The sequence below is a fragment of the Vicugna pacos genome, chromosome 11, assembly GCF_048564905.1.
Source record: "Vicugna pacos chromosome 11, VicPac4, whole genome shotgun sequence".
Taxonomy (NCBI): Eukaryota; Metazoa; Chordata; class Mammalia; order Artiodactyla; family Camelidae; genus Vicugna; species Vicugna pacos.
In genome coordinates, this window is record NC_132997.1 from 76,158,738 (window position 1) to 76,179,209 (window position 20,472).

Below are 20,472 nucleotides of genomic sequence, written 5' to 3' on the forward strand. Positions count from 1 at the left end.
CCTGTTTAATTTCATCCTGATGGTGTCACTCTGCAACTGTATGAGTTGTGATTGTCATGTTATATCAGCAATGCTGAGTTGCTCCATCCTCAAATCTGATCTTTCTGGTGCCTTCATCCAAATTGCTGATTTAAAAAACAAAGCTGAGTAAGACAGAGCCCTGTGAAATATCAATAGAGGCCAAAATCACAAGAATTCATTAATCAACAATTCATTTAAACATCTGAAGAGATGTCCAGGTACTACACCATCAAGGCCATATTTTTCTTATCTATGAGGCTGTTAAGAAACCCTTTCAGGAAATGATTTATACTATATTCCATTTGTCTGACCTAGTGATACCAAAAGGTTAGGGCTTTCCCCATTTTTGAAAATCAGGACACTATAAGACAGCAGCTATTTCTTGCTGAAGGCTATCTAGCTACTTTAGGGTGTGCCAGTCCTTCCCTTTGAATCTTTATCTGATGGAAATGAAGTGGAGATCATAAAGGATTTCTCCTTAGGCAGAATTCAGGATTCAGGAAGTCAAGGAGACAGAGATCATGCATGTAGAACCAACAGCTGGCCAACTTAAGAAACCTGAGACAGAGCCTGTTAAGCAAATGGCAGAAAATTCTTTCTTTACATTAAATCTGATTTTCAACATGAAAATAGATTTAAAAAGGAACCTTTAGTATAACCGTATCTAATGACCTTCTTGATCCAGTGATTGTCCCAAAAACAGGCAAAGAATTTAAATAACCCGACCAATTTGGAAACCACTTGGTATGCCAAGGTCATCCTCTCAGAAAAGCCTAAGTTATTGTGCTCACTGATCATCTCCCAAAAGCAGTTTCAGTCCTAGGAAGCTGATCCTCTGAGAATTATTTTGGGACTCTTCGGAGTTCATTCATGAGCCAAAGGGCAACACTGAGCAGAGCCAGGGAGCCCGACTGGTGAGTGGCAGCCAAAGGAGTTGGAACATACATCAGCAGAGTGGTAATGCCCAAGCCCACCTGTTACAAAGGAAAGGAGGCAGTAAGCAAAGTCAGAACCACACATTCAGAGCTGAACTGACTGGCAGGGATGACAAGATACACACACCCTCCACATTCTCCCATCAGAACATCAAATACATATTTTTGAACTTCACAAGTAAATGTACTTACAACAAAGGAAATTCAAAGAACACAGAAAAACCTAAAACTCCCCTTAATTATTCTTCATCCAGCCCAGCTCTACACACAGCTTCTACACACTTGTACTTCTGTACATATGTTTACAGAGAAACATAATTGTTTGCTTTTAAAAAATATACTGTTCTGTCACTTGCTTTTTTTCACTTAACAACATATTTCTTGAGATCTTATTTTGAACTGCCATACAGTATTCCACAGTAATGGATATACCGAAAGATGTTTAGCTATTTAGGTTGTTTCCACTTTTTCACTATCACAGCAATTCCACAATGCATTTCCTTGGACAAAGCTCTTTGTACATTAAACTTATTAGGTACTAATAAGTCAATTTGCTTGACCAAAGGATTATACATTTAGCACTTTAAAAGATTTTGCCAAACACCCTCTAAAAAAAGCTATACCAACTCATTCTCTAAGAAGATACAAGGATATCCATTTTCCTACACCCACGCCAAAACCTGATTATCTTTTTTTCCAATCTGACAGGTACAAAATGGCACACATTGTTTTAATTTGCTCCTCTCTGATCATGAGTGAGGCTAAACAGCTTTCCATACTTATTGGCCATTCATCGTTCTTGAGAGAACTGTGTATTAATTTCCTTTACTTATTTTCTGGTTGGTAACCTTTCAGTCTATTATAATTATTAAAAATATTTCCTCCTAGCCTGTCACCTTTCTTTTCTAACTTTGTTTTGGGGACACCTTCAGAACAAAAGCTGGTTTATACCTGTGTGTAGGCCAAAGCTAGCAGAGTTGCTGCTGCTATCTTGGTCCTTCGAGGAAGGGGAATTCTCCGGGAGAGGAAGTAGAGTGCTGTGACGGCAGTAACTGAAGTGATCCCCTGCAGGGAGAGAGTCTCATCAAGTGCCAGGAAGAAATGTCCTCATCCTCTTGGTTTCTGCTCACCTTCCACGTATCTCCTCCAGATCCACTGAGCAACCAGTAAGCACTTTCCTGTCCCAGGCACAGAGAACCACCTACACTGCCATCCCTGACCACTCCTCCTCAGCCTCTTCCATGCCCCTCTGCTGTGTGCCACTTCAATGTCAAGCAGACATGGCTCCACCTAAAGTCTCTGCACATATCACTTTATACACATTTTCTCTCAACCATCTTATCCACCTTCCAATGTGGGTGTCCCCCAGGTTGGCCCTCAGTTTTTAAATCATTCTTTTCAATCTTATCCCTAATTTTATCTCTGCCCTCATCCTGTATTTTTAAAACAGCACATGAGGAGGTTGTCGTGTTGCCAGCTAGTGCTAAAAAAGATCTAAAGTCTCATTTTCATTTCTACCCCTTCAGAGAGTCTGGAACTGGCAATGGGGTTTCTGCCCCACTTCCACGATGTCAAGGAGAATGTTTTTCTATCATTTTCCATACCAATTTCACTTCTTTTCCTTTTCAGAGCTGCCCATGATGACAATTTCAACTAGACTTTACTTATTCCAAAATGCTGTGTGGCCGTGGGGACTGAGCCCACACCAGGAAACACGCCCACGCCCAGCATTCCCTTTGGATATGAGTCCTCTGGATATCCTCTGTCTCTAGCTCAACACTTACTCCACTAGTCCCATTTCTGCTGGTGTGTTTCTAGCATGCCACAGAAGAAACTCTGGGTCCTCCTTTGATCTTTCTTCACCTTTATTCCTGCAGCCAATCTTCTATCCCTTACAACCTCTCTCAGAGTCACCATTCTCAAGTCCCAGTCCCACCACGAAGCCCTGAACCCCATCACTCTCACTGCATTACTACAACAGCACTACTGTCTCTCACTGGTCTTTTCCTGCTCCAATTTATCATACCCAGGCCACCAAGCCAATCTTAACATGACCCCCAGCAAGCCCTTAATAAATATCAGCTTCAATAAAATAAGGAGTATTGAATAAAATGGTGCTCTCAGCTCCTTGGGGTGTTGGTTCAGTGCTGACAGCTATGTGCTCAGCAACCACTGTCTTTGCACTCTCTTCTCTACTCAGCCTCATTTCTGCTAAAATGATTCTCCTCTGCATGTGTAGGATTGAGGGGAGTTATCATTTGCCAGATGGTAAAAGGCATATTTGAACTTTAAGAAGCTGGTAGTATTCTGAAAGTCAGAATTTGGCTAGAGGAGGTGTGGGAAATTAGAACAAAAATGTCACATCAGAGAATGGGTACTAAATGTCTTCTAAAAAGAAAACGAAATTTAGTTCCCATTCTACCGTCTCACTGTTGCCATCAGTGCTCCAGACACGCCAGAGCCTGCGAGAGGCTCCCTGTGCTCAGTAGCCAGAAATCACCAGCCAGACTTACCAGAATCCGGTGGTCAAACTGCACCATGGTGGGATTCTCAAAAACATTCCTCAGGAGAGGGGAGAAGGTAAAGAGATCCTCTGGGATCCAAGATTCTCCCATCTTGGGGAAGGAGTTGTAAACAAGTCCAGCATCCAGCCCTGCCACAAAAGCCCCTGTATTCCAAGGTAAATAGTATTTATTAAAATGAGAGAACACAGAGACCAAATACCAGTTCTGACTCAGTAAAAGCTTATCATCCCAGAACTAGACAAAAGGAACAGTCAGAGAATAGAAAGATCTACAGCAGGGGTTCTCAAATAGGGAATATATATCACAATCACCATGGAAATTAAAAAAAACAAACCAAACCCAAACAGCTGCATCCTCACCTGCTCCCAACGCAAGATTCTGGCATGCCTCCCTTAGAGGAGTGGACTAGAACCTCTAGAGGCATATTAGCTTGGAAAAGATCCCGTAGTGATTCTGATGTCCTCCTTCCCTCCACAACTGAGAACTGCTGATCTATCCTGGAAATGCTCTTCCCCAGACATCTGCATAATGTACTTCTTCACTCCACTCAATGTCACCTTACCAAATCCTATTAAGATGGCTCTCTCCCACCCCTGAATCCCCTTATCTTGCTTTACTTTTCTTTGCAGGACTAAATACTATCTGACATACTATGTTTTATTGATTATTATCTGTCTTCCCCAAGTGCTCAAAAAAACCTTATAAACTAAATCCTGTATAAACACATAAAAAAGGTATCCATGAATTTAATGGATTACTGATCCATTATTTATGATCAAAAAAGATTCAGGTATGTATAGATCACATTCCTTATTTTTATAAATGGCATTTATAAAGTCAAAACTCATTTTCTTCCACCAAAAAAAAGAGGGGGAAGAGGTTTGGATGATCATTGGTTTGATGGTTTTACTTAGAGCTGTGCTGTCCAATAGAACTTTCTGCAGTATTCTAAATCTGCCATCCAATACAATAGCTGCCAGCCACATGTGGCTACTAAGCCCTTGAAATGTGGTTAACGTGACTGAGAAACTGAACTTTAAATTTTATTTAATTTTAATTAAGTTTAATAGTCATATGAGGCTGGTGATTATTGGATAGGGCAGTTCTAGAGTAAGAGAAGTGGAGGTGTGATTTAAAGAAGGAGAAAGATCTATGTTAGTCTCTTTGCCCCAATAAACTCCCCACCTGAGGCCATCTCTGAGAGCAGACCTTTTGTCTGATCCATCCTGATACAATGTAATAATAATAATACTCATGTTTATATAATAATAATAGTAACACTTACATTGACTTTGCTACATGTCAGGTACTGTATTATCATTATCCCATTTTACAAATGAGGTCACTAAGGCCCAGAGAGATTGCACAGTTTGTCCAAGGTCATATAGTTCACAGGTGGTGAAGCCAGGATTTGAACCTTGACAGTCTAAATCCAGGTAGATGCTCAATATTTTTGTTCCACTGACTGGAAAGCAGGATTTTGGGGAGGAAGGAACAGGAAACAACAGGGTGAAGACGATGGGTATGAGAGAGGCAGATGTGAAAGGGAAATACAAGGATGCAGGAGGAAAAGAAATAGGCAAGGGATCCTGCCTGACTGGAAAGTAACGAGGCCATCTTTGATGAGTCCTACCTGAGAGAGCTGTAAGGAACACCAGGCCTGCAGTTCCATGAGCAAATCGTCTCAACCACAAGAGTTGACGGGTTTCAGGCAACTAGAGAAGAAAAATCACAGATAAACTGACTGCAGGAACTATGAGAGGCAGCAAAGATCTCCCGAGCCACACTCAAGTGACAGTTTGAGATCAGATCTTCTGAGCCCTCGACTAGGTTAAGTACTCCCAGCAGACAGAATCTAACACGCATCATATTGTATTAAATTTGTACATTTTCTATCTGTCTTCCCTGGTGTCCTGTGAGTTTTGTGAAGGCAGGAACTTCCATCTAACTTGCTTATTACTGTAATCTTAGCCCAGTGCTTGGCATATAGGTATTCAATATGTATTTGTTCAGTAACTGAATGATTTGCATTGTTCAGGGGAAAATACTTCACCATGGTTAAAAAGGTGACTTAAGATGCAGAATAGGATTTTCATGTTGTGTGTGATATTTAGTGTTTAGCAAATATATCAGAATCAAAACTGCATAAAATGCTTAGGGATTCTTGGAGTTAGTGTTTTTGTAAAGCCAAAATTTGTTTTTATTTTTACTGTAGCCAACTTGTGATAATAATCAGAGTCAATAAATATTTGTTAATAACTTTATAAACAGGTAACCATAAAAATACAAAGGAGTGTTAAAATGCTGCCCTCAAATGATTTACAATCTAGTATGTGAAGAGTTAGGTATCATTACTAAGATTTCATAGGACAGCGCATCAGCACTGTCCAGTCAGGTGTTCTAGCATGGTGGAAATGTTCTACTGTCTGCGATGACCAACATGTGGCTAATGAGGACTTGAAATGAGGATAAAGCCACTGAAAGTTAGATAAAAAGTTAATTTTATTTAAAGTTTAAGTAAATAACAAGTTTGTTTAAATAAAGTTAATGTAATTTAAATTAGAATTTAAATAGCCACATGTGGCTCATAGCTACTGTGATGGACAGCATAGCACTTATACAATTGACTATCATCTAAGATCCTTTCTGTAATTAGTGGAATATAATTAAACAAAAAAAGAAAAACAATTGATAACTAGAAAGTCACTAGTAATCTTTAAGAGTACCACTTTAGTAGAGAGGGTTTAGGAGAGTGTGGGCATATGTGTAAGTGTCGGGGTGAATGTGTCGATGTGTATGTATATGGGTGGGTGGGGAAGCCAGATGACAAGAATTGGAAAGAAAAAATGGGTTGTCAGGATGTACAGCTATAGATGTAGGCAATTCATTTTAGAAGTCTGGCTTTGAAAGTAAGGAGAATAGGAATTATTCAGATGTGGATTGTCTACTATAACAATATTTCAACCTCCTCCGTTTCCCTGTGAGGAGGACTGTCTAGTCAGCATCTCCTGTCCTTATTGGGATCCAGACTGCAGACTCCAGGGAGCTATTAGATTCTACTTAAAAGTCTTACTGTCATCCCAAACTTTACTCCATGAACACGTTATCCAGGCCAATCATGACTTCAATATCTAAAATAATACTCATTTAAAAAATACCTAGAATTTTTCTTTAAGCAGCATACAAAGAAAATACTTTTCAGCAAGATCACTAAGGCTTACTATATTGTTAGATATGATGAATGGTAGGGTCCCCATGTAAAGAACAAACAACCCAACATGGCTCTACCACTGAAGGTCCGCAAGTAGCTCTCTTTCTGGCCTTCCTCACCTCTCCATCCACCATCCCTCTGGAAGTCAGAAGTAAAGTGGTTGGGGTATCTCTTGTTTTTGTACTCTTACCCTCTTTTTCCAAAATTTATGTTTTTACCTTTCCCGATAGGCAATGCTGACAAAATATTTGGCTCCGAGACTAATTCTCCTTTGAATGAGTTCCTCCAGCCCAAAAGAATAATTGAAATTTTTACTTTGTGATCTCAAAGCTATTCAGAGTCCCAAAGTTAAGTGTTTCTCTAAACTTTGGTTATATCTAGTTTCTGGTAAATCAATAGATGTTACTAAGGGAATGTGTACATTTTGACGTATAACTTCCCATCAATACCAGAATTTCTGCTTCTCTGACCCTGCCAGCATCTGTGCACATGTGGTAACAATACAGACTGACTTTTACCTTGTGTTGAGGGAGCAGCAGTGAGAGCGAGGTCCACAAGCTGGCACAATAAAGAACAAGGGCTGATCCCAGGTGGGCAGCAAGGCGGTACTGACTGACCCGAGGGATGTCATGGGAATCTGGTTTTTCTTCTAATCCACTTTTCACCATATACCATCCCAGAAGACCCTACAACCAAAAAGAGAAGAGGCCAGTAAAACAAGGTTGAAGCTGTCTATTCAACTTTACTCTCTCAGAAAGTGAGTACTCTTACCTGACCCCTCCTTTTCATATCCTCCCATTATCTCCAGTGTCCCAGGAATCATCCATTTTCCACATATAGCACCATGAATACTTAACTACTGTTTAGAGCAACATTTTATTGAAGTAGAATCCATAGAAAAGTACACAAAAGCATATTTGTGGGCAAAACCGTCACATACTTGACATAATTTAACATTATGTAAACCTGTGAAATAATGAGAATAAAAAAGGGAGTTGCTTCTATAAAAACTAGACTGAATGCTTTGGAAAAGCATGACAAAAGTAACTGCTTAAAAACAATTACTGTTACATTAGGTGGGAATAGACAACTATAAAAGTTTTGAGGGAGAAGTAAAAAACCTGTAAGGTTTTTCAGGCAAACTACTTTGAAAGTGTCTAAATTCCTATACTTCTTAAAAAAAAAAAGTAATGAAAGTATCTAAATTTAAAAGTTTAAGGCATGTATTATTTAAAATTTTTTTAATTTTGTTTTATTGAAGTCTAGTTGATTTACAATGTTTCAGGTACACAGCAAGGTGATTCAGTTATACATATACATATGTAAGTATTCTTTTTCAGATTACTTTCCATTATAGGTTATTACAAGATATTAAATATAGTCCCCTGTGCTATATAGTAGGTCCTTGTTGTTTATTTTATATATAGTAATTTTTATATATAGTTAATATCTGCAAATTCCAAACTCCTAATTTATCCTTCCCTCCCCTTCCCGTTTGGTAACCATAAGTTTGTTTTCTATGTCTGTGAGTCTGTTTCTGTTTTGTAAATAAGTTCATTTGTATCATTTTTTTAGATTCCACATATAAGTGGTATCATATGATATTTGTCTCTGACTTACTTCACTTAGTATGGTATCTCTAGGTCCATCCATGTTGCTTTAATTAAGATAGGTATTATTATTCTGTGATTCCGTTTTAACTGACTTTTTCAATTAACCAGACAACTGTCAGTTCCAGTTATAGATTAGATATAGCCGTTTCACCCCAACCCTCCCGAGCCAGTAGAATCGTGTCAGAGGATTCTCCTGCCTCTTCTAAATAGATACTCTTCAGGAAGTCTTTTTAGGTATTTCTTTCCCCCTTTACGATTACCCTGGATGTTCTAGTTATCTTGATTTCATCTGCATAGGACATTGGAAGACGAAGGAGTATACAGTGTGATCTGCCAGCCCCCACTTTCTCCCTCCTATAACCCTAGCTGCCACCTTCAAATTTCTGCCTCCCTGGGAATCTGTCATAAGTTGGGTTTTGTTTTGTTTTGTTTTCTAAAACAAACATTCATTTTGTTTTACCTACCCTCCGCTAGTTTCTATTAGACTTTTAATGTCTCACTTTTTACTATCTGTTTCTATTGCCTCTATTTTGTCTCTTCCACCTCCCTCTTACAGAGGTTAGACAACTTGCCCTACTAAGTGACAGAGCTGGGCCTTGAAGCCAGGTCTATGACACTAAAATCCATCCTTTTACATTCTCTGTTATATTGCCTCAAAGATTACTTCCTTAAAAACAAAGCCAACCAGGACACTCCTGAGAACATCTCTGGTTTCCCAAACCTAAGTAAATCTCACCTGGAAGCAGACTAAACCACAGAGGGCAAGAACACGTCCTTTTAGGCCACGGTTGAGCCAGCCCTTTCTCCAAAAGTAGACAGCAGGCAGGATGTATGCGAGGCCTACAAGGCGACCCCACATTCGGTGTGAATACTCCATGTACCAGATGAACTTGAATTCTGCCAATGTCATATTGTGATTCAAGCTGGGTGAAAAGGGAAGTGAAAAAATAAGAAAGAGAAAACATCTATCTGATGTTTATTTCCTGCTGGAATGCAGGAACATCCTCGGTTTTGAAGCTTGATTCGTCTGCCCGCTTCCTCATCAGCTATGTCAGAATCTCTCTGGAACTGGAGGTTTAGAGTAGGGAGCTTGCTAAACTTAACTGAGCCAAATATCAAGAAATAATAGGCCTCTCTTGCTCCCTCATCTTTGGAGACAGCCCACACTCTGTCTATGGAGTGTGTATCCACTTTTAGTTTAACTTGAGCACACTCAACCTCCACACCTCATGGCCTTTCTCTTGCCTTCTGTAACAGCCTACACTCTACGTAGTACGTATCTCTCTAAGTAAATCTATCTTTACTCAAAAAAAAAAAAAAAAAAAAGAAAAGAAAAGAAAGAAAGAAAGAATAGAACCTAACCATTCTGAAATGTTTAAATAAGCCAAAGACTGAGTGGGCCCAGTGTGTCCTTTACCTGATTTTCTATAATACTTACATTTTAAATTCTGGAAACTGCTGGTATTTTTGGAATTCTGCTTCCCACTCCTCTTGGCTTGTAGGTGGCTTCATCTCTTTTATTAAATGCCAATCTACCATTGAGAGGCCAGACTCTGTCAATCTTAAGAGAGGAAAGAAATTTGAGAGTGCATATATGGGCACCACACTGGATTACTCATAAACGGTTTACAGCAGCAAATGGATCTGAGCTTAACCCCTCCAAAGGTAAACACATCGTTTCACTGTTTCCTCTTCTGACAACCTGCTCTCTTCTTACTGCTTAGAATTCTGTGAGAAACAGCTGCCATAAACAAATTTCTTTACTCTTTGTTCTTTTTCATTTAACTCTCCTTATTTCTTTCACTAGTATTCTGTGACAGATAAAATCAACCCTCAAGCCAAAGAAATGTGCCCTAAAGGCATAACCAATATTATTTACACAGGGAGAAGAGATCTGCTACACATATTAAATGGTTTAGGTTACTGACTGAATTTAAAGACAATAAAACTCAAATTTGTCGCAGTTTACCGTAATAGCCTATTATAACACATAGGTATTTTGAAATAAGGGCACAAGGAATGTGGAGAGAATTTGAAGAATACATATTTTATTAGCATTAGAAAGGAGCTCCAGTGGTGCAATCAGTTAGCATGCAGTACTTACACAACACTAGAAAGTATTTTCACCAAAAGGGTTAGGCTTCCTAAAGTAAAAGGTTGATTTCAAGTAATGAAATGTACAAGACAAGCCTGGAACATCTTATCATCCAAAAAGCAAGGAATTAAAGGTTACTAGGGTCCTGTCAAAAAGACTCTGGAGCCAATGTGAAGAGGCTCCCACTGACTAAAGATGGGACAATTTGAGCACATCATCATTAGTACAATGACTGAAACCTATTACAAATTTTAAACCTATGAGGTCTTAATACTTAAAAACACTTTATTGGTCACCTCTGGTGAATGCTTGGGAACCAATTTATTATTCTAAAAATTGGTAAATAAAGGGAAAGAATCAACTGTTTGTCCTGCCTTTCCTAACAAACTGTACCTTCGGATAACCAAATTGTTAATCAAAGTTTCTCTTTATAGTTGAGCTAATAAAATAATTACAATTTCACGACTCTAATGAAATAATGGATTTAGGCTATGGTCATCAATGGCTGATGACATCTCTAATAGACACCAGATATTTATGAATGCTCTAATCACCTATGAAGTATATCGCCCCTTGACCCCAATTTGAATCTGATCAAGCAACAAGTGGTTTACAGGAAATACAAGGGACAATGGAACTTGTTAAACACCACAAGTATGCAATCAGCAAAATCCAGACTGTGGGAAACACCATAGGACAAATTACTTGGGTTTCTTCAACAATCAAAAAATACTATAAAGGGGGTTGGGGTGGTGGAGGGAGTAGAATCCAAATCTATAAAATCTCTTTATAGATTTAAAGAGACCCAAGAGGCACAGGAACCATTTGTGCTTAATTCAAACTACAAAAATTTTTAGACAAATTTGAACTGAGTGTAGGGGAAAAAATACACACAAAATACACAGCTAACAGTTAAGACCTGAACAAGTCTTTATCAAAGTCTCCTCCTAATAAAACCCTAAACTGTTCTACAGCTGGGCAAGCCATCACACACGTTCCCTCTGTAGGCGTAAAATGAGGGAGCTAGACTAGATGTTTTCTAAGGTCCTTTCCCCCTCTGTCATCCTGCACTTCTACTGATGACCCAAATAGCTGACTCGCTATGAGCAAATTACTCACCTAGTTACTCCACCAAGAATAACTGCTCCAGCCACTGTTCCACTGCAGACCAGGAGCCATCGGCCTACCACCCGCTCAGCAGCCTTTGAAGGAAGGGACACTGCACCCCTTCCAGATTGCAACGCTACTTCAGAGATTGTGCTGTATTGCCCTGGCCTCAAGGGGTGCCTGATGCCACAGCTGCAACCATACTAAGAATCAAGAGAGACAAATTACAACTAGAAAAAGAAAAGGCCTCACTCCACTGCTACTCATGCTCAATCTCACTGCAGTGGAATGTCCTGAATTGCTACATCTCCACTGCTACTGCCCTGGTAAACCATGGTCTCTTATCTGGATTACTGCAACCACCCCCCAACTGCTTTTCCTGTCTCTAGTCTTGCCTCACTCTAATCCATGCCCACACTATATGAATCTCCTGGTATCTGCATACTTCCCCCAGATTTAACTCTACACCTAAATGTGGATCATTTTCTTTCTCCTATGGGTCTTTATGCATGATTTTTCTCTGACTGGGGCACTACTTGTCCCCAGACTGATAATACCTACTGCAGATCTCTGCTCAGATGTCACCTCCTCTAGGAAGTGTTCCCAGACTCTCCCATGTCTGTAACAGGTCACTCTCACAGCACATTGTACCTGTCTATCATAGCCCTTTACACCCTGTAATGTACCATTCAGTACACGGTACATGAGATTTGTCTCTACCTCCCACTAAGCTATGAGCTATGAGACAGCAGTGTCTGGTGGGTCTGGCCCTTTCCCTCCTGCAACCTTTGTTTCAAACAGTTCCCTTACATAACAAGATTTGACAAATGGGAATTACAAATTAATGAACTGACTTCCTCTAGGGCAGGAGACTTGGTATTTTCTTTCACTTCCCAGGTCCTAACACATAATAATCACTCAATAATTATTAGTTTAGCGAACTCACACTCTCTTCTGATTCTGAGTCCAAAGGCCCATGTTCTGTTTCCTGCTTCTAATTAACTAAGTAACTTTAGACAACTTAAATCAAGCCTCAATTTCCTTCCCTGTATAATGAGGTTATAGTCTCTAATCTGATACCTGGGAGCTTTGAGTAAAAATCAAATATATGGGTAAAAACTATTGAGCTTTAGCTAAGCCTCGATGTATATTAAATTATTTAATCCTTACCACAACCCTTATGAAGTAGGCACTGTTATCCCCATTTTGCAGATGAGTAAATTGAGGCACAGAAAAGTTACCTAATTTGACTAATACACAGCTAGTATATGGCAGATCCGTATCCGAACTCAGGGTACCCGGACACAAGGAAATGCAGGGTGGACTCTAAGGAACTACGGAAACTTGACGTGCGGGGATCTATCTTCTCTCTCCTGGCCCTTTCACGCCATGCCCCCTTCCGTGACTGAGTCCGCTGCAGTGCAGTACCTGTGTTCTAGGCACCGCCCTAGGAACCAAGAGTCGGAGACACGGGCTCCCGATCAAGGCCTTCAAGGGCAGAAAGAGTAATCGCTGCATACTTAGGACAGTGCGCTGCTGCCACTCCCACACCTTCGCGCTCAGCGGTCGCCTTTTTCCGCCACCAACTGGAAAAGCACTTCCAGGTCACACAGAACAAGCCCCTCCTTAAAAGGTCAGGGCGAGCAGAGACTGCGCCTGCGCTGGAGACTGAGCTGTCGCAAGGGCTGCTGGGGCATGGACGGGGACGCGCAGGGACGCGCGCAGCGTTGGGGACGCGCTTTTTTGGTCGCGCGCGCCGGAACCTAGACTCTTGAGTGGAAACCGAAGACGCGCGCGAGAGGAACGCGTGGAGCATGAAGAGGCAGGGAGCCTCCTCCGAGCGGAAACGGGCGCGGATACCGTCCGGAAAGGCCGGTGCGGAAGGGGGCGGGGAGGGGGCGGTCGGCAGACTGCGCTCCTGGGCGCAGGCCAGGGCAGACCGGGCCGGCGGGGTTTCTGGCCAGTGGATTAATCGCGATTTCCCTCGGAGTAGTTTCACCTGCTCATCGCAGCACCCCCCGCGCTGTATAATTCTGACATTCCGGCTTTGAACGTGTGGAAACCCGGGGTTTGGTGGAGAGAGTTCCCTGGCTTCGTAGCCAGATGTGTAGACTCGAATCCCGGCGCCACCACGTCTTGTCATGCGACCGTGTTCAAGTTAGTTAACTTCGTTTATTCTCACGTTTCCCATCTCCACACGAGGATACCAGTATCCCTCTTACGGCATCGCTGTGATGGTTCAGTGTCGAGTACTGACCACACTGATTAACCTGTGGGGACCTGTGGTCACTACGGCGGGGGTGGGGATTGTCCCTAAAGCCATACTGCTACCAAGTGGCAGAGCTTGGCTGCCACAAGTCCCGAGTTCTTCCTGGCATGGCAGGTGCTAGGGAATTTGGCAGGTCGCTCCCCCGTGAACTCTTGCTTCCTCCAAACCAGCGTTTTTATCTCAGGACTCCCTTTACCCTCCTAAAAGTTGGGAAACTCAAAGGCTTTTAATTTATGTAAGTTAAACCTATCGGTATTGGCCATGTTTAGAAATTAAAACAGAAGCTTAAAAATCATTTATTAACTAGAACAAAACCCCATAATAAACCCATTACTTGTTAACACACATAACATTTTTAACGAAAAATCATTATTTTCCTAAACAAAAAATAATAAGATGAGTGCCAATGTTTTATATCTTTGCAGATCTATTTAATATCTGGCTCAATGGAATTCTTACACCTGCTTTTGCATTCAATCTGACATGTCAGGTAGCCTCCCCAAAACTCCCCTCTACTTGTGACAGAATGACAGTGAAAAAAGGCAAATAAAGTCTTAGTGTTATTATGAAAATAATTTTCACTGCACAGACTCTGAAAGGCCCCTAGTCCAGAGCTGACTGGACTGCTACACTAAAGGAACTGTTGCTCCAAACAGATACCGTCTTCTTTGATCCCTACGAATAACTTCATTTCTTAGGAAAACTGCCTTACTCTGCCGTCTGTCATTGCCTTTTGTGTGCATCCCACTCTCTCCTGGGCATGGTCTTTCCTTATGTGAGGCAAATGGTACCTCTGCAGCACTGCCCAGGTAGATTGATCTGACAGCTAGTGTGAGTGGCTATCAGGAAACTCATGGAATTAATGTAGTGCTGCTGGCTAAATGCATTGAGTCGTCTTTAAAATAAATGAGGCAGTTGCAGTTTGCTGTTAGCAAATGATAGATCTTTGTTTTTCAAATTAAAAATCGATTTAAGAAACTATAAAATCAATATTGGGTAGGAAAAAATTAAGCAATATGGAAAAGTAAAAAGAAGAAGGTAAAAGTAATTTCAAGTCTCACCACCTAGTAGTAACCATTACCAGTATGTGGTGAACATTCTTTTAGGTATTACTGCCTGAAGTATGCATTCAGTATTCTTAATTTAAAAAAAAAGTCTGTGCTTAACTTACAGAAAAAACTCAAAACTCTGTTTTCAGCACACTCTTTAATGTAAATACATGCATTTTTTAAATAAATTTGTAATTATTCAGCCTTCAGTAAATCTTTTTGTGACTCCGGTGTACCATGGTAGATAATGTGCTTATTGTGGGCCATAATAAAGATTTCTTACATACAGACCTTACTTAAGAACTTTAGATCAAGTAAGAGTGATCAGACACTTATCTACATAAATAATAATAAGAGATAGAAAATAATTAGTGTTTTAAAGAGATACAAATTGTTTTAAAGAGGAACATGTAGCTTATGAAGAGTTATATGAGTTCGAAAAAGAGAGATACAATTTCCTACTTTGGGAGAGAGGAAACATCATGGAAATGTGATTTGATATGAGCCTTGGAAGACCTTAGTGTTCAAAGATAGAGCTGGCAAACTACTACATATAAAATAGATAAACAACAAGGTCCTGTGTAGCACGGGGAACTATATTCAATAGTTTGTAATAACCTATAGTGTAAAAGAATCTGAAAAAGAATAGCTATATATATATGCATAACTGAGTCACTATGCTGTACACCAGAAATTAACTCAATATTGTAAATCGACCATACTTCAATTAAAAGAAAAAAAAAGAAAAAGAAGTAAAGATAAAGCTAGAAGCACTGAGGAATGATGAGATGGCATAAGCAAGATCAGAGTTGGGGATTAGAGGAAACTAGAGGCATATAGAAGAAATAATGTATAGTTAATGAATGATAGCTAATACTTTTTTTACACTTAGTGGGTACTGTGCACTTTACATGAATTACCTCACTTTATCCTCACCACTCTGAGGTAGGTACTAAAACCTACTCTGTTTTACAGGAAACTTAGGCTAAATAACTTGTCTAGAATCACACAAATAATTTGTGGGACCAGGGTTTGAAGTCCATCCCTGCTCTTAAACACGCATTCCTTATGAAGGAGTTTAAGCATATTCTGCAGGCAGAATTGAAAAGCATTGAAAGAATCTTGACCTGGAATATGGTGATGAAGTTTGTGTTTTAGCAAGTTTGGCATTCAGTGCATATTTTTCTCAGTGTAATTTCTTATACATATGTCTATGTTTTAATTTCACAGTCCAGAGACATCCCGCTAATAATTAATATGGTATTTATGGCCCTAGTGTACTTATCTATTTTGCTATTATTGGACGTTTGGATTTTGGCAGCAAAATGTGAAATATTTGTGGTAGATTGGTCTGGATGGATAGCACCATCATGAAATTGTGTTGTTCTCCATGTATTTTAGGAGCAGCAAATGGATTTCTCATGGAAGTGTGTGTTGATTCAGTGGAGTCAGCTGTAAATGCAGAAAGAGGAGGTAAGAGAATTAGAGAATGAATGACAGTCAGCTGTCCTTTTAAGAGTCTGAAAGTGAATCCTGTGAACTGACCTTCAGAACCTTTGTGATCTCTAAGGATCACAGTAATCCTTTTGAAAACAACCAACCAACTAGAAAACCTACTGGGAAATTATGATCTTCTGATCTTATTCCCTCAGTAAGTCACATTTTGAGTCAAGTATCTACAATAGTGCTCACTAACCAACTTAGCAAAGACTTAATTTTTTTCAAACCATAGATTTTAGAGATTTGTTGCCATTTTCATCATCAAGACTTTTATTTTTTTTAAACATATATTTTACCTTGAGATTTCTTTTGCACCCTGAACCTGCTTTAATAGGAAGCATAGAAATTCCCATCACCTCAGGATCAGAAACATTTTTAAACTTTATTTTGGAAAATTTCAAGCATATACAAAAGTAGAGAGACCAATGTGATGAATCCCCACGTACCTATTGCTCTGCTTCAGTTGTTTTCAGCACGTGGGCAATCTTTCATCTATATTGGGGGTGAGCAAACTTTTTGTAAAGGGCAATGTAGTATATATATCTGGCTTTGCTGGCCACATTTAGTCTTTGTCGTATACTCTTCTTTGCTTTTTTAAATAATCCTTTGAAAATGTAAACACCATTCTTAATTTGGCAATAGAAAAGAATGAAGTACTGATACAAGCTACAACATAGATGAATTTTGAAACATTATTCTAAGTGGAATAAAGCAGTCGGAAAGTACAGCATATTGTATGATTTGATTTATATGAAATGTCCAGAATAGGCAAATTTATATAGACAGAAAGTAAATTATTCGTTGTTGCCTAGGAGTGAAGAGCATGGGGAAAAGGGGCAGTGACTGCAAAAGGGTGTGAGGTTTCTTTTTGGGGTGATGAAAATGTTCTCAAATTGATTGTGGTGATGGTTGCAAAATTCTGGGGGTACGCTAACAACCATTGAATTGCACGCTTTTAATGGGTGAATTGTATGGTATGTGAATTATATATCAGTGAAGATGTTATTTTTTAAAAAGACACAAAAACATTTTAAACTTGCCGGCCATAACAAAACAGAGCTGTGGGCCTTTGGCCTGTGGGCCATAGTTTGCTGACCCCTGATCTATATTCCTGCCTTCCCTCTCCCTCTTCCTCAAATTATTTTGAGGCAAATCCCAGACATCATGTCATTTCATCCTCAGATATTTCAGTATCTTTAAAAGATAAGAGCTCTTTAAAAAATAATAATATAACTAACATATCTTTAAAAAATAATATTTCTTAATATCAAAAAATCTAGCCAGTTTTCAGATTTCCCCAATTGGCTCACACAGTTTTGTTTTACTGTACTTTAAATCAAGTTCTAAATATTTCATTTGTTTGATGTGTCTGTTTCAATCTATAAGTTTCCCTTTCTTTTTGCTTTCCTTTCCTTATAATATGTTAAAGAAACTGACTTTCATCTTTTAACATATCCCACATTCTTAATTTTGCGGATTATACATGTAGTGTTATTTAATATGTTCCTCTGACTTCTGTATTTCCTGTAAAGTTTGTTAACCAAAAGGCTTAATTAGATTCAGGTTTCAGTTTTTTATAGGACTACTCTATAGATAATATACTCCCTGTTACATCACATCAGGAGGCTGTAACGTCTTAGTTTTGTCTGTTTTAGAAATATTAAGATTGATCAGCAGATTCAAATACAGTCAGCCTGATTCATCCTTTATAAGGTTTCCTGATCCATCCTTTATAATAATTTTAGCAATGCATATTTTAGTAGGGTTTGCAAAATAGTGCTATATTAAGTCTAAAATTTATTTTTCGTGTATTAGCAGTATACTTCTATAAAGAAAACCTTTCTCTCATCAACTGGTTATACTGAAGTTTAGTGTACAAGAAAGGCAGGATAAACCCTTGCTTCTTTTCCGTTATTTACTGATTTTGGGGATAATGAGTTTGTTCTCCGTCTTCCAATGTATTGTTTTATCATTATGAACCTAGCTTTAAACATATTTGATGTGTTTTAGCCCACTGTAGTGATTCTTCTTACTGATGCTTAAAATATCCTGTCTTTGGCTGGTAGGAACCTCTTCAAGCTGGCTCCTGAGACCTTTTGATATGACCTGTAGTCTGTAGTTCTTTTGCTTTCAGTATTTTCTTATTCTTAAAATTATCTTGATTTAAGCTACTTAAAAGTAATAAGGGCTCTCTTGGAAAAGATTGCTATTTTCTTAGCAATGAAAAGTCAGTATGCCATTGTGGTTAATCCACAAACTTCTTTATTCTGAGACACTTCCACGTACATAAAGAGGCAACCATATAATACAAAATTTTAACTTAAATGAACTCTTAACTTTGACTATCAATAACACAATATGGGTTACAGAATATAGTTGGGACTGAAAATAGAGTTTTACTCTAGTTTTGTATTTTAATATCTCTCAGACGGTTTCTAAGACTCTTTGTTTTATGTTTAGAAAAAATGTTAAGTTTGCTGTTCAATAAGAGTTGATTTTGGACAATGACTTTTGAGCAATACTTTTCAAATTTTTTCTTAATTTTTAAATTACAAAAATTTATTGTGCAGAGTAATGCTTTTTTATTACAGGTGCTGGTCGCATTGAATTATGTTCTGGCTTATTAGAAGGGGGAACCACACCCAGCATGGGTAAGTGTTCACTTTTCAGATTTTCTTATAGGAGTTTAAGGAGCTTGGAGACAATTGATAATCTGTTTCATTGGGATCCTTGACTAATGTTACTAGCATGTTAACTTTGCCATGGATGTTGTGTATCCATATATATAGAATATGTATCCACATGTATACAAATATCCGTAGGTATAGAAATGTTTATGGTTGCATATAAACTTGTCTTTCAAAGATGTGATGAAATAGATGTTTTTTTCCCTTATATGTCAAAAAGTTAAGAGACTAAGTTACTGTTAATATGTTTATATGCTCTACAGTAATATTAAGGACCGGGTTTCTTTTAATCTTTCCATCCTTGGTATACTGATTTTTGTTTTCATTTCCCCTGCCCCCAAGTCTTTGTTATGCATTTTGCTTTTACATATGTTAAAAACTTCACACTGCATTGTTATTATTTTTGTTTAAAGAGACAGTTACCTTTTAAATGGATTGAAAGGATAAGATAACAATCATATTTACCCATGTGTAGTTATCATTTCTGGTGCTTTTTATTTCTTTGTATAGATCTATATTTCCATCTGATTTCATTTCCCTTCTGTCTGAAGTAATTCTTTTAACATTTTTTGTTGTACAAGTGTGCTAGCGATGAATTCTTTTAGCTTTTGTGTATCTGAAAACATCTTTCCCCATTTTTGAAAGATATTTTTGCTGAGTGTTGAATTCTAAGTTGACAGTTTTATTCTTTCAGGATTTTAAAGATGTTTCTTTACTGTTGTCTTGCTTGTATTGTTTCTGACAAAAAAATCTGTTATCATCCATACATTTGTTCTTTCTATGTAATTTGTCTCTTCTCTCTGTTACTTTTAAGATTTTTTTCCTTTATTCTTGGTTTTGAACAACTCGATTATGTTGTACATGAGTGTAGTTTTCTCCATGTTTCTTGGACATATGCATTTATACTTGTCATCACATTTGGAAGCTTTTCAGCATTCAGTGTCATCTATTCCCTCCTTAAGAGACTTCACTTACATATTAGGCTGCTTGAAGTTGTTCCACAGCTCACTGATGAACTACTCTTTTTTTAAAAAAAAAAATCTTTGTTTCATTTTACATAGATCCTATTGCTTTGTTTTCAAGTGTACTAATCTTTTCTCTGCTATGTCTAATAGCTGTTAATCCTGCCTAGTGTATTTTTCATCTCACACACTGTAGTATTCATCCCTAGATGTTTGAGTTTGTTGTTTTATCTCCTATGTCACTTCTTAACGTTTTGAAGCATAGAGAATAAAGTTATAATAGCTATTTTAATGACTTGGCTGCTAATTCTAACATCTGTATCAGTTCTAGGTTGGTTTCATTTGATTTGTCACCTCATGATGCATCTTAACTTTCCTGCCTGATAATTTTTCATTGTGTACAAGACATTATGAATTTTACTTTGTTGGGTACTGGATATTTTTGTATTCCTGTAAATACTCTTGAGCAGTTAGGTTGCTTGGAAATAGTTTGTTCCT

General features: G+C 38.6%; 2 protein-coding genes across 10 annotated transcripts in view; one reads left to right on the forward strand and one right to left on the reverse strand.

Annotated features, from left to right (window-relative positions):
* On the reverse strand, positions 1 to 13,107 carry COX15 (cytochrome c oxidase assembly homolog COX15). Of its 2 annotated transcripts, none has more exons than XM_006210531.4 (9): positions 12,936 to 13,107; positions 11,520 to 11,710; positions 9,744 to 9,866; positions 9,042 to 9,228; positions 7,211 to 7,378; positions 5,115 to 5,196; positions 3,470 to 3,624; positions 1,908 to 2,021; positions 1 to 995 (listed from the first exon to the last, which is right to left on the reverse strand). In XM_006210531.4, the coding sequence occupies exons 1-9, from the start codon at positions 13,023 to 13,025 to the stop codon at positions 864 to 866; spliced, it is 1,242 nt and encodes a 413-aa protein (XP_006210593.1). In that variant the 5' UTR covers positions 13,026 to 13,107; the 3' UTR covers positions 1 to 863. The 2 variants fall into 2 exon arrangements, with proteins under 2 accessions (XP_006210593.1, XP_072827853.1); XM_072971752.1 differs by lacking the exon at positions 12,936 to 13,107 and adding an exon at positions 12,749 to 12,896.
* A 60-nt stretch (positions 13,108 to 13,167) lies between these two features.
* The window catches only part of CUTC (cutC copper transporter), a 44,588-nt gene continuing 37,283 nt past the window's right edge, over positions 13,168 to 20,472 (forward strand). For 6 of the 8 annotated variants that reach the window (XR_012077537.1, XR_012077539.1, XR_012077538.1 and 3 more), the window contains exons 1-3: positions 13,174 to 13,382; positions 16,227 to 16,298; positions 18,917 to 18,976. Coding sequence is in view for 4 of the 8 variants with exons in the window: in XM_006210530.3 (XP_006210592.1) it covers positions 13,322 to 13,382; positions 16,227 to 16,298; positions 18,917 to 18,976 (193 nt within the window). In the remaining 4 variants the exon portion in view is untranslated. Of the gene's footprint in view, positions 13,383 to 13,409; positions 13,665 to 16,226; positions 16,299 to 18,916; positions 18,977 to 20,472 lie in introns of those variants that run through there. The other 2 variants (XR_001459728.3, XM_072971753.1) reach the window with 2 other exon arrangements.

What these genes read in the sequence shown, in the direction of transcription:
- COX15 (XM_006210531.4), bottom strand. Translation starts at nt 13,025, where the DNA reads ATGCAGCGATTACTCTTTCTGCCCTTGAAGGCCTTGATCGGGAGCCCG. An exon ending in GTGGTTTAGTCTGCTTCCAG is followed by an intron (nt 7,379 to 9,041) that starts GTGAGATTTACT and finishes TTTTGGTTGTAG; the next exon opens with GGTCTTCTGGGATGGTATAT. An exon ending in TGCTGCTCCCTCAACACAAG is followed by an intron (nt 5,197 to 7,210) that starts GTAAAAGTCAGT and finishes TTTCTTCTCTAG; the next exon opens with TTGCCTGAAACCCGTCAACT.